Source organism: Lampris incognitus, chromosome 3 (genome assembly GCF_029633865.1).
Source record: "Lampris incognitus isolate fLamInc1 chromosome 3, fLamInc1.hap2, whole genome shotgun sequence".
Classification (NCBI taxonomy): Eukaryota; Metazoa; Chordata; class Actinopteri; order Lampriformes; family Lampridae; genus Lampris; species Lampris incognitus.
The window spans coordinates 88024455-88038441 of NC_079213.1; the positions used below are offsets into that span (position 1 = coordinate 88024455).

The 13987-nt window shown below is 41.3% G+C and overlaps 1 protein-coding gene across 1 annotated transcript; it reads left to right on the forward strand.

Annotated features, from left to right (window-relative positions):
- Positions 1-3790: 3790 nt before the first annotated feature.
- Positions 3791-13220, forward strand: hykk.2 (hydroxylysine kinase, tandem duplicate 2). Its single transcript, XM_056277715.1, has 5 exons — positions 3791-3924; positions 4086-4394; positions 5443-5585; positions 10372-10552; positions 11351-13220. Exons 2-5 carry the CDS (start codon positions 4091-4093, stop codon positions 11791-11793), a joined length of 1071 nt encoding a protein of 356 aa, XP_056133690.1. The 5' UTR covers positions 3791-3924; positions 4086-4090; the 3' UTR covers positions 11794-13220.
- The last annotated feature ends 767 nt before the right edge of the window (positions 13221-13987 follow it).

Below are 13987 nucleotides of genomic sequence, written 5' to 3' on the forward strand. Positions count from 1 at the left end.
AATGATTTCAGTGCAACAATAACTGTTTAACAGTGCTTCACAGTTGAACCCGTAACATAAATAAAATGTAACGGGTTACTTTACACATTTCACTTGCAATGGAAGAAAATGTCTCTGAAGTTTAACAGAGTTCAGAATTCCTTTCTGGTCTAACCAATCCGTAACCTCATATGCACACATATGCCACATCAACGGTACACCTTGTAGTTTGAGAAATACGTAACTAGACTTGCGTATAGGTATGTGTTACAAGTGGGTTTGTTTTTACATTTGGTGTGCTGCAATAAATATATTAGCTCAGTGGGTTAGTCAGCTGATGATGCAACGATAAACAACCTTTAACAAACTAGCCATGGATGGACTCGCATCCATCATGTTATTATCCTCTTGCATCCAAGTTATATTATAAGCTGTTGGCACTTGGCAGTAAGGAAAAAGACTGCTGAGCCTGCCAACTCGCGTTCTTTTCATTTATTCTTTCAGTTGGGTGAAACAGAATGCACTTTTACACTTCGCCAGTAGTGTAGCCTTTCTAGTTAGCCTGTTTGTGTAGAGCTGTCAGAGATATTATGTTTCATTCACATAAGGCTACGCTAATTGTCCCCAATGCTAACGTAGCTCTCTGTGATTTTAGGTTTTATTTTCCGACTTTAAAAGATATATATTTCAACAACCTGGTTAAGATATGTATAGGTATGATTGTTACAACTGGTAGTTGTTTGTGGCTAGTTGTGTGAAATTATAATTGCTGATATTGTAACAGTGTACCTCCACGGACGTGTAGACTTGCTAGCTGTTGGCTAACAGTGCTACAATATTGTGGTTAGCTTGACTTGATTGACTCGACCTGGCATAGCTGTATTGCCAAACAGGATGCAGAATTAGATACATTGTAAGTAGACAGTGATTAATGATGTTAATACTCATGTAAAGAAATAATGTTTATATTACTGTAATCATTCAGTTTATATAATCATTTGGATATGCAGGGACAGAGCTGTCTCTACTTTTTGAGGAGGCTGAGGTCCTTCAACATCTGCCAGACGATGCTTAGGATGTGGTATGAGTCTGTGGTGGCCAGTGCTCTCCTGTTTTCTGTTGTGTGCTGGGACAGCAGGTTGAAGGTAGCAGATGCAAACAGGCTCAATAAACTGATCCGGAAGGCCAGTGACATTGTGGGGGTGGAGCTGGACTCTGGCGGCGGTTTCTGAGAGGAGGATGCTGTTGAAGTTATGTGCCATCATGGACAATGTCTCCCACCCACTCCATGATGTGCTGGTTAGGCACAGGAGTACTGTGATGGTCTGGCAGCCTGTCCAGGGTGTCTCCCCGCCTGCCGCCCAATGACTGCTTGGGTAGACTCCAGCATCCCTGCAACCCTGAGAGCAGGATAAGCGGTTTGGACAATGAATGAATGAATGAATGGGGAAAAAAATAGTTTATTGAGCCTGAATACATTTAGGAAGAAATGTACATACATATAAATTATAGCATTCAGACAACTTTTATTTCACTACAGTCCCCCCTTCCCGCTCTCCCCCTCCCCTCCTCTTTGTCTCTTTCCCCCTTCTTCATCTGTTTCTCTCTGCCCTGCTTCCTCTCTGTCTGTCTGTCTTTCTCTCCCTTCCCTCATTCAGCCCCCCTCGCTCTGTCCCTCTTCATCCCTTTCTGTTCCTACCCCTCCTCTCTGACTCGCATACACTGGCACGCACACACACATGAAAACATAATTCATTAACTCGCCTGGATGAGTCCTATGCAACAAAGCTGATGGGGGGCTATTTTCCAGAAACCCACCACCAAAGAACCTGTTGTCTCTGAGGTCTGCAAACATGGATAACCAGAACTCCATGCACTGACTGCGAAAAACCACCACCAGTATTCAATTCCTTGATTGTCCGTGCTGGGTCCAAGTAACTATCAAGGGTGTCCTCTGGGTGAGTGGGGAGGAGGAAGCACTGAAAGCCTCTGACAGAGCCAGTTTCAGTTCCAAGATTGCCCCTCACAACTCAAGGGCAGGCTCCTAAATGCTACACTGCTTCTATGTAATTGATACCCTCCAATTAAAAGTAGTGATAGACAATGTCCAACTAAAAAGAGTATATGAAATTACATTTCTAGAGACCACAAAATCTAAACCTCACATAACATGTGTGAGCAAAGCTGGCAAGGAGCATTGCGGTCATGAGAAAAGCAAGACACATTCTGGATCATAAATCATTGCACACACTGTATTGTCATTTATTTTACCGTATCTGATCTACTGTGTGGAGGTATGGGGTAACATCTACTAAACCAACCTACAGTCATTACGAATACTGCAGAAAAGAGCCATAAGGATAGTTAATAATGTAGGATATTGTGAAAACACTAACAAGCTATTTTTAAATTCACGTGTCTTGAAGTTGAGGTATTTAGTAGAATTTAACACAGCACAAGTAATTTTCAAAGCAAGAAACGGTCTACTACTGAGTAATATAGAAGAAAAAAATATTCTCTGATAGAGAGGGAATATAATTTGAGAGGGAAATCAAACTTCAAGAAATTGTGTTCGTGCAACTTTGAAGAGCATAGGCATTTCAATCTGTGGGGTAAAACTGGGGCAGTTTGAACATGGAACTCGATGTACAAACATTACGCAGTTCAAGAAGTACAAACGACTGATGTTCAAGAAATACAGAGACGATGAAGAGTTGTGTTAACTGTTAAGTTTTATTTATCCCTAAACATTTCTTAAAACAGTTTTTTTCCCTTTCTATGACACCGAGTGGATATTTTGGGTTGTACGTAGTATTGAGATCTGTTTATTCTTGGTACATGACATTAGGACTTTTTTCTCATTTATCTTTTGTTTTTCTCTTTCATGTTTTGATGTGATTTTTTTCTCCCCCCTTATTGTTCACAGTACTTGAGTTTGTATTGTGCAGCACAACTTGTGAACTATACAGTACAGTGGGAATTGAGTTTGAAATGTATAGTAGCTGGAGAAGGGGTAGGAAAAATAAGTGTATACTTCCTCCTACCCTTTTTCGAATATGTAACATAATCTGATGTATGCGGCGTTTTGTTCGCTGAGTTTGATTTGTGCATTTGTTGATCACTTCAGATTATTGGCAATGGGTTATATGTTATATCCTGCTTATTTACATGTTCGAAATAAATCATCGTCGTCGTCATCATCTCCATCATTAATTTTGGGTAACTACTTGTGTATGCAATAAACCAGGTTATCTTCCTTGAAAAACCGTCGATACTTCCATTGACACAAATGCCACATGGCTTCAGTTTATCATGTGAATCCAGCTGCCAGGTGAAGTTCGGCCCTTTTGAGAAGTAGCTCCGTCGCCTGAGATGTCACGCATGCCCCAGTGACACTCCTGTGGGATCCAGCTCCTTCAACACCAAGCGCATATCCTCTCCTCACACGGAGCTCGTCTTTCTCTGCATTTAGCAGACATCCACCGGTACCCGTGAAGCTGTCCACAGTACTGCAGTTCGTTGCTGAGTCCGCCAGGTCAGAGTACACTTGCGCTAAGTATTCTCTCCAGTTGTCTCTCAGTTATGTAAAAAAAAAAAAACCGTGCCTACTGCCAAGCACCGATGTAATGGCTTCATAGGTTTTCCAGATCTCGCAAAGGTTTCTAGAGTTTTTTGCAAAGTACATTCTTTTTTCAAGTTTCGATCGTTTCCCTTCTACGTCCCTTCCGGGGCTCTGTAGTGCATTTGCTGTCGTGAACGCACCCCGTTCCTCCTGAATCAAGTCATTGGAGCCATTGGTTCACAGGGGCGTGCTGCATGTTCGTTCGCCATCTGACAATAGCAACGCTGCTTGCTGAGAAATGAGTCAGTCTCTAACAATACAACACTCGCCAGAACGCAAAGTGCACTACGCTGCTGGCACTTTATATTGATTTTCTAAGCGAGGTAAGAGACACGTTTTGAAAATGTTAGTTTTCATATCGGCTACTCGTGGACGTAGTGGGCTGTAACCTGTGATTTTACTCCTTAAAGCAGATATTTCGGCATTAACGTCGCATTTGGCAGCACATTAAATCGTGTTTGTTTAAACTATTCTTTTATTACAGCCCAAATGTCATCAAATCAGTCCAAACCCCGTCTAAGTGAACCGCAGGTGGCGGAGATCGTGCAGCGGCTCTATGGGCTGACGCTGTCCTCGGTCCGCGCGCTGCCCAGCTACGACGACCAGAACTTCCAGCTGGAGGCCGACCGAGGCGCTCGGTTCGTCCTGAAGGTCATGAACTCAGTGGACAGCCAGAACCAAAATCTAATAGAAGTCCAGACCCACGCCATGACCTTCCTACACCAGCACGGACTCCCGGTCCAAACCGTCCTGTCCACCACCGCCGGAGAGCTCATGAGCCTGGAGGAGATAGGTAGGAGCAGGGTTGCCGGTTCATTAAAAAAAAAAAGAGCCTGTAAAACTAACCCAAAGTATACATGTAGCCAGGAAAGCATAGTCTCACACTACACATGCATGCTTAATTGTTGTGTGAATGTTGTGCTTGAGTTTGTCTCCTATGTGCACGAGACGATCCTTTCTCCAGGGCACCATGGTAACAAAGCTGGTTTTATGGCATGCAGTCTTGCGTACTCTTGGCATACGCTTAACATGCTCTTGAGAGATGCCCGATTCTCCATCCCATATACTTTGTGCTTTCTCTCTGCAACTCTTCTAATTAAATACATTTTAATTGCCTTGTTTTAACATTTCTCTTTTAAGCGTTTATATTATGCATTTTTTGTTGCATTTTTTCCTCATCCTTATTTGTATATTGTAAATCTGTTACTCCAGGTTACTCTGTTCACTCGACACCTTTTGCATGTCTGTCTGTCCTGGAAGAGGGATCTCTCCTCTTTTGCTCTTCCTAAGGTTTCTCCAATTTTATTTTCCTGATGAGGTTTTTTCTGGTGGGGTTTGTCCTCACCGGAATTGAAGGTCTAAGGATAGGGGGTGTTGTATATTGCACTGATTTTAGTTGTGATTGTTAAGCCCTCTGGGACAAACGTGAATTTACTCGACATGACTTTATAATGAGTTACAGAGCTATATGGGGATTGTTTGTTTGGAAGCTTTGCACACATTTGGAGAAAAGACAAATATTTTGAGCTGTGATGTGTTTTATTTTTCATCTTCAAGAGCTATCATGAATATATCCAAAATTTAGATGGGGTGGCCAAAACAGCAGATTTTCTCCTCAAAGTTTGTTCATGCTAGTTTTAGTGTGGTTTGACTAAATGTGCTTGAATGTTAGTGTTCAGTCGTTTCGATAATGCTTAGTCTTGGCTTGGCTGCCCACACTTTACCTTTGCCAACTTAACGACCTCATAAAATGGTCTTCATAGCTCATACTGATATGATAGCAAGTTGTAGAGCCAGGAGACTGCTATGAAAGTACATTTTCCTCTTTCCTTTTTTGGCAGATTGTGGGAATGGCTGTCAGAAATACCTGGTGCGGCTGTTGACGTATTTGCCTGGAATAACCATTTCTACAGTTGCTGTCACACCAAAGTTACTTTATGAGACTGGCAAGATTGCAGCTAGGATGGACAAAGTACTGCAAGAGGTATAAAAAAACTCACTGCTGAACAGTCAAGTCATTTACAGTGGTTGGTAATATTATAAAATCTGTTGTCATAAATGGTAACATCAAATAATACAAATCAATTGTGGTTGTTTAAAGGGCAATATTCAGTCATTTAAATTATGCTTCTTATTTAGTCATGTTCTTATGTGAAAGAAAAGTCACTCTTCACTCTGCTTTCATGTGTTTATGAAATTAATTTATTCATGCAGCATGGAGAGATGCACACACAGCAGACCATGATCTGTAAAATAGTCCTCATGTTGATATCCAGCTATATCAATGTATTTAGATCTATCTATCTATCTATGACCTTATGTATTTATAGCAATAAGAACACCACTCAAGGAACGTACCCACAAATTTAAGGTCAACCGTATGCAGGGAAATAAAGAAGTTGAACATAGTCTGCAAAGTTAATGGTGCTTAATCTAATTACCCAAATTAGTTGCATAAACATCCATCCATTATCCAAGCCGCTTATCCCAATCAGGGTTGCGGGATGCTGGGGCTTATCCCAGCAGTCATTGGGCGGCAGGTGGGGAGACACCCTGGACAGGCCGCCTAAACATATAAACGCATGAACATTGCATAAATATATGAAACGTAGATAAAAATATGTTGTGCAACACATTACTTTTTTAGATTAAGCATCTAGTATAGGTAGCTGGCAGTATGTTTTTCAGTAAAGGTTTATTCAGCATACAACAAAAAGATAGAGCAGGCCTATCAAGAGTAAGCTGCACAGACCTACAGATAGAAGTGCAGGATTTTATACACTAGAACAAAAGAACAGGTGTGAAACTTGTCTAAATGTTGATTAAAAAGAGATAACCTTGCATATAAGTATCCTGGGGCCTCATTCATCAACCTTTTGTACATGCAAATTTGTTCTTACACACCCAAAGAATTGTTTAGCCCTGAGCTTTGTCTCAGAGACCAGCATAGAACCTGGTAACCCCTGGATGTAGACACCAGTTGGCTAACACTGGTGTCTCTGCAAGCCTGGGTGATTGCTTGTTTCAGGAGTAAGACAGTAGATGTTTAGGGGCAGGAACTGGCTCTGTGCATAACTATTCCGCTGACTTCCGGATTCTACTTCAGTAGTCATACCAGTTTCCTCTTTGTTGGAATGTGCTATTGTCAGAAAAGTTTCAAGTTGTACATATCAAGTCCAACTTGATATGTACAACTTGAAACTTTTCTCCCATTTGCTGGTAGGTGTAGGTGAAAGTTTGTCAACAACTCTGTGCATGTCGTTGACATTTATCCATATTAAATCTTGCAGGCATCGCGAAAAATATGCCATTGTCAATAACACATGCCAACAAACAGAAAGCTGGTATGACCACTGCAGTAGAAACTGGAAGTCAGTGGAATACAGTTATGCACAGAGCCGATTCCTTCCCCTTAACATCTACTGTCTTACTCTTGCAACGAGCAATCACCCAGGCTTGCAGAGACACCAGTGTTAGCCAACTGGTGTCTACATTCAGGGGTTACCAGGTTCTATGCTGGTCTCTGAGACAAAGCTCAGTGCTAAAAAAATCTTTGGGTGTGTAAGAACACATCTGCACGTATGAAAGGTTGATGAATGAGGCCCTTATAGGGAACTGTATGCACATTGAAAAACTACTAAAAGTTTCAAAGTAACTGTGGAGTTACATAACATTTGCTTCCACTGTTTTGCCTTGGATGGGATTGCAAAGACTTACGTTTCCTAAACCCACCTTTATAATATGCCTGGGTTCACACATTTTTCATTGATTCTGAATCTGATGAACTATGTAAAGGTCAGGAAGAATCCACCCTGTTGGCTTAGCCTTACATTGCCCCATCTGGGGCCCTGGGCTTTTTAATCTATTTTGTCCTTACTGATTTGGCTGTTTCATTTTTATTGAAACTTGTTTTCAACTGACACGCATTTCCTCGCTTGTTCTTAGTTTTACTGTTATTGATAATTCTTGGTGATTTTAATATTCATGTATGCTGTCCTTCCTGTTTCCTCACCTCACTTTTTTTTTTTTTAGATCTTCTAGATTCTTTTAACCTCATTCAATCTGTTGAAGGAACCACACATTCCAAAGGTTACATATTAGACCTTGTACTGTCATCTGCTTGTAGCTGACACCGTGTTTTTAAGCATTGTTTTTAAAGTTCCACTACAGATCTCTATTCCTAGTTACTATCCTTAAACACACTCTTGCATTCTCAATGCTGGTTCTGCAGTTAAATTCTGTGATGCTTTTAATGCATCAGCCTTTAATTCCACTATATACCCTCTCAATCTAGATGCACTGTTAAATTCATGATCAGTGCCTAGCCATCCTCGACCAAATTGCACTGTTTAAAACTAGGAAGCAAAAATCAAATAACCTCCTCTGGCTGAATGGTCACACTTGAGCCCTTGAAAGACTTTGTAGTCAATTTTATTTGCGTAGCCCAATCTCACAAATTACAAATTTCCCTCAAGGGGCATTACAACAACACAACATCCCGTCCTTAGACCCACGCATCGGGTAAGGAACAACTACCTAAAAAACCCTTTAACAGAGAGAAAAAATAGGGATAAACTTCAGGGAGAGCAACAGAGGAGGGATCTCTCTCCCAAGACGGACAGATGAGCAATGGATGTTGTGTGTACACAATTAACAGAATACAACATTGAAAGAGGATAACAGAATTATAAAATATATGATGAGGAGGATGACAAGCATTGTCCAAATGCCATTGGAACAGCGTCGGACTCGAGTCATGCGACCACCATCACCATGTAGACCTGGCAAGAGGGCAGACAAAACATGCACACGGGAGACTCGCGTCACACCATTCACATACACAGGAGAAGAGAAAGGAGAAAACATCAGTCAGAGATAGAGAAAAGACGTGAGAGCAAAGAGAAAAGTTGCACGAGGCAATAATTCTTCTTCGCAGCTGAAAAATAAATTACACAGAATTTGAACAAAAAAAAAGCATGCATATATGGATTTATTTAAGATATTTTAGCAGGTAGGGTACAAACACATTTTGGGTTTGTATTCAATGTTGGAAACATTGCATTCCAACATTTTTTTGGCGAGGCCTGAAAGAATCTTCATAATAACTAACAAACCTAAACATCAAATACAGTCACTGAATGAAGATTATGAAACTGCACATTTCTCTCTAGAAATGTTATCAAAATCAATTTTAATGCCAAAACTATCTTAATGTTGCATTTTCCACTGACAATAAAAGGGATGTCAGCCTTTTTTTTTTTTTCTTAGATAAAAACTTGACAGTCACGTGACATTGATGCAGGGTCCAACAACATTGGCTATAAGTTGATTTGTTGATATGAAAAGTATTTTTGGTTCTGAAAAGTCGAGATTTTAATATAACACATAACTGTGGTTTGCAGAAATGTAAAATTCCAACATTTTATTATGGTGACTGGGTTGCTTATTTGGTCGTTCCCTGGAGTTGTCTTACCAGATTTCTTTAGCACATTATTCAATTCTCTCATTGAAAACATCACATTAATTGTATTCTTATACTCCTTTTCCAGGCAAAACTCTCATTCTCGCTGGGTCATGTCTAGATGGTAACCCTAGATTTGTGAAATGTGTGAAAATCTCGTGGGATTTTTTTTTTTACGTTCCTTCATTCTTAGCGTTTTTCAGTCTACTGCGTTGTTTCTTCATTGTGTGCATTGCCCTATTCCCCATCCCAACCCTTAACCCTAACCTTAATCACTCACCTTAACCCTTTGTGCTGATCCACTTTCTTTGACAAGCGCTACTGTGCTGAATCAAGTACCTATGTCCGAGAGTGGGCAAGAGTTTTGCAGATCTAGGGTTACCATCTAGACTTGACCCTCTCGCCCCAGTGTCCCCAGCACAAGGATGCGTGCGCCAAAAATGACATCATCACGTCTCTCAGCGACGCACATAGCAACTGTGTACCTGCTTCTCTACTGATAACATTTTAGACAAGTTGCCCGGCAAAATGGATGGCCAGAAGAAAAGGAAAGGTGGAACAGAGAGGGACTACATGTTGGTCAGTCCCAAATTTTTGTATTTTGGAATCTGGATAACAGTTCTCCCAAATAAACATATTGGCCAAATTTATAAACAGTGTGGTACCTGTTAGATCAATAAGGTTAGCCTACAAAAGGGAACATGTCTATCTTCCCTAAACCCTATTTCATTGAATTTACTTAAACTTAACCTGACTTAACCTCAACCTCTACTTAACTGCTTACCTTAACCGGTAGCTAATATATTTCATAGCTAACCCACAGGGCTGAGGGAACATAGGGCTGCCCCCCTACCCCTATACAATTAGCAGTCTGGTGGTTTGTGTGAGCAGGGTGGCCTGGCTTTAATTATTGTTTCAGTCTATGCCTGGCCATGGTGCAGCTTTAGCTCTGGAATCAGTTTGCAGAACTCCCTGTGTACCTGTCTGTTTTAAGAATGTGACGTCCCCAGTATCACTGTCTTTTCCTTTCCACCTACTCTTTGATCAGAAATACAATGAACTCATCGTTGCTACCGCAATTTGCGGACTGTTTTTTTTTCTTGTTATCCAAACGTTTTTCAGAGAATGATGAAAAATCCACATCAGACTTTGTGTGGATGCTTTGGTGCAAAAAATAGTTGGTTGAATATTTTATACTTTTGTTTCATATTGGAATTTGTCTGAACAGATCTTAATTCTCATCCTGCTAACCTCATCTTCATCCTCATCTCATCTTCTCTTTCCTTCTAATTATCCTTGTTTTGACCAGATGGACCACCCACATGTCAATGCTCTGCAGAGAGAAAATTTCATTTGGAGCTTGTCAAATATTCCTCTCTTAGAGAACTATCTCTGCTTCATGGACGGAGCTCCTCTCCAGAACATTGTTAAGGCTGTAATTGATCAGTATAAGACCTGTGTGGTTCCCAAACGCTGCACTTTCCGCAAGTGTAAGTACAATATTTAACCATCAGATTCTTTTCCAAGTAAATTTAATGTATTTTAGTATATTTTAAACATCATCCCTCTTTTTCAGAACCTCCGTGTTTTTTTGCAGAAAAGAATTTTGCAAAAAAATATTTTTTTTACATTTTATATACATATTTTTTAAATTTTTGGTAAAAATAAACACTTTTTTTTTTAATAGTCCTGTCCAAAATCCCATTCATACATGTTTATTGTACAAACACACCTAGGTCCTGCTCAGTGCAACCACAGCATTGCCATATTGACCATTATTTAGCTCCATTGAACCAGCCTGGGGTGTGCACATTGCTCAAGGTCTGTTTGATGGCAGCTGTTTAGATGGGGAGGGCATTACAAAACAATAAATATCCATCTTAACAAGTTGACAAGCATGTAATCAACTGTTGAGTCTATAAATGTGTTGCTCTTAATACAAGTAAACAAAATCTGCCAATAGGTTGAGACCATTTCTTTTTTTTCACACAAGTTTTCATACAAGTTTTCTTTAATTAAATCATCTCTAACTGTGATCAATCTCCATATTGTTTCAAGAGCATTTCAAAAATGCTAAAATTGTATTGGAAACTGGTAATTTTATCACTCTATTTTTTTGCAGTTGTACAAGCAAGAGATTTTAAGACCTAATACTAGCCTGGATATTTTAGTATGCACAATTAGTTTTGCAGGTGACGGCTAACATCAAACATTTGATGCCAATATTTTGTTGTTTTTCTGGAAAAAAAAGAAAAAAAAGAAGCATAAATCTTTGACAATTATTTCAGCCATTAATCATGGGGACTTCAATGACCTCAACATGCTGGTGGAAGAGGACCAGACCAATGGCTACAAGATCTCTGGCATCCTTGATTTCTCCGACATGAGCAGTGGTTACTACGTCTACGAGCTAGCCATCACCATCATGTACATGATGATTGAGAATCCCAGACCTGTTGAAGTGGGTGGACCCATTCTAGCAGGCTGGGAGAGCGAAATTCCCTTAAATGAGGAAGAGAGGGATGCCCTTTATTTGCTGGTGCTGTCCCGGTTTAGCCAGTCTCTTCTTTTGGCTCAACACGCAGTGTCGCAGCAGCCCGAAAATGAGGAGTACTTGATGACCACGGCCAAAACAGGTAAACGCATACTTTGTCAGCTGTGGGAGCTTGGGAAGGAGGAGGTGGAAAAGACCTGGTTCCAGATGGCTGCACAATATGCTGATTGGGAGTGAGGAATGTGCAAGAAATAGTCGTTGCAGATGGTTTGTACCTACATCACAAACTGCAGTGTTTAAAAGCAAAAAAATTAAGGACTAAACATTCTGAGCCACCGTTACAATTTTAAGTATGATAAAATACAAACATGCATCCATCCATTCATCCATTATCTGAACCGCTTATCCTGCTCTCACGGTCGCGGGGATGCTGGAGCCTTTCCCAGCAGTCATTGGGCGGCAGGCAGGGAGACACCCTGGGCAGGCCGCCAGGCCATGTAATAAAAATGTATACTTGATACAAAACATTTTATTTTAGTAGAAAACATTAATTTCCCTAATCCTGAGTTAAACAGTACGTAATGTATCTGTGCCATCAGCAGACATTTGAGGTGTGAATGCTCTCACTCATTCCGAGGCTGAGGAGAAACCAAACAACTAGATGAAGATAAACCATTTTGTAGTAGTCAGGGCAATTTTTTCTAAATTTATTTCTAGTTTTTCCCCTTATCCCACCCGATTAACCCAATGGCATATGGCCGGAACTCTTGTCGAATAACTCCCCTGGCTCACGTTTCCACAGGAAGGAGATAGGCGTAACACCAGCTTCCTTCAAACTTGTGTCGGCTGCTCTCGCTATTTTACACGCTGAAGCCTCGCATGGATTGCATCACCTTCAAGCCGCGAAGGAGGCGTAGGGAGAATGGTAGCGGCGCTAGTTCCCATCGATGCAGCGAACGGAAATGGAGTAGAGAACGGTCAACTGAGCATGCGCGAAATGCCTCTACCATGCCTCCATACACCCCGCGTAGCATCCAGGCGCAAGGATTCTAGGAAGACCCACCCCTACTCTGCGTCTGATTAGCTAACCTTAACCCTAACCCCGCCCTAACCTTAACCTACCCAAACAACGGAGGCAACGAGTACTTGCGCATGCTCAGTTGACCGTTCGATGGGAATTAGCCTCTACCTAGGCGGAACGCTTTCAGTTGCTTGGCTGCAGGCGCCCGGGTGGGCCAGAGGGGTCACTGGAGAACGACGAGTCCCCGAACACTACACCGATCTACACCCACTATCCCTCGGGTAAGGGTGGCCTAATGAATGCCTTACCCCGTTGACGCTCTGGCCGTGAACGGTTACGGCGAGTCTGGGATACGAACCTCCCAGCCACATGAGCGGATTGCAAGAACGGCGGTTTATTCCGCTCGGACATCAGCAGGGCAAAATTTTAACAGGTCTTGAAGCACAAATAGAACAGTAGCTTTTTTGTTGTTTTTTCCCAGGAAAATTTGAGTTTCACACATGTAATTTCCTGCATTCTGGTGAATTTTTGATGCATGTGAATCACAATGTAACACACGAACAGCAAATTGACTTTTAGGGCAAATAGTTGAATGTATTCTGGAAAAAATCTTAACTGTTTTCTAAAATAAATAATAAAATAAGTAAAAACTACCTAATCTGACTGCCTGTGATTATTCACCTACATTATCATTATTTTCATTACACAACTCGAGGCAAGTGTTCTGGTTAATTATATTGTCCAGAATCTGATTTATTGGCCATGTAAGTTTGCCCACAAATGGAATTTGACTCCAGTTTCGTGGCTCTTATGGTAGTACGTAACAACATAATAGAATAGAATAACAACATAATGGGGGCATCTGGGTGGCATAGCAGTCTATTCCGTTACCTACCAATACGGGGCTCACCGGTTTGAATCCCCATGTTACCTCCCGTGTCCCAACAGACACAACTGGCCATGTCTGCGGGTGGGAAGCCGGATGTGGGTATGTGTGCTGGTCGCTGCACTAGCGCCTCCTCTGGTCGATCGGGGCGCCTACTCGGGGGGAGAATAGCGTGATCCTCCCACGTGCTACGTCGCCCAGGTGAAACTCCTCACTGTCAGATGAAAAGAAGTGGCTAGCGACTCCACATGTATCAGAGGAAGCATGTGGTATTCTGAGGCTCGTCAGAGAGGGTGAACGGCTTGGAAGAGTGGTGTAATTGGCCAAGTACAAGTGGGGAGAAAAAGGGGAAAAAATCCAAAATAAACAACACAACAATCTTCAGATATGTACACAAGGATTGAAGACACACAAGCAAAATAAGGGGCAATAAAGTGCAATGGTGCAGAGAATAGATGCTGAAATAAATAACAGGCTACTTCATGGATGCATGTATATCCATGATATATGGACATGACAGTGTA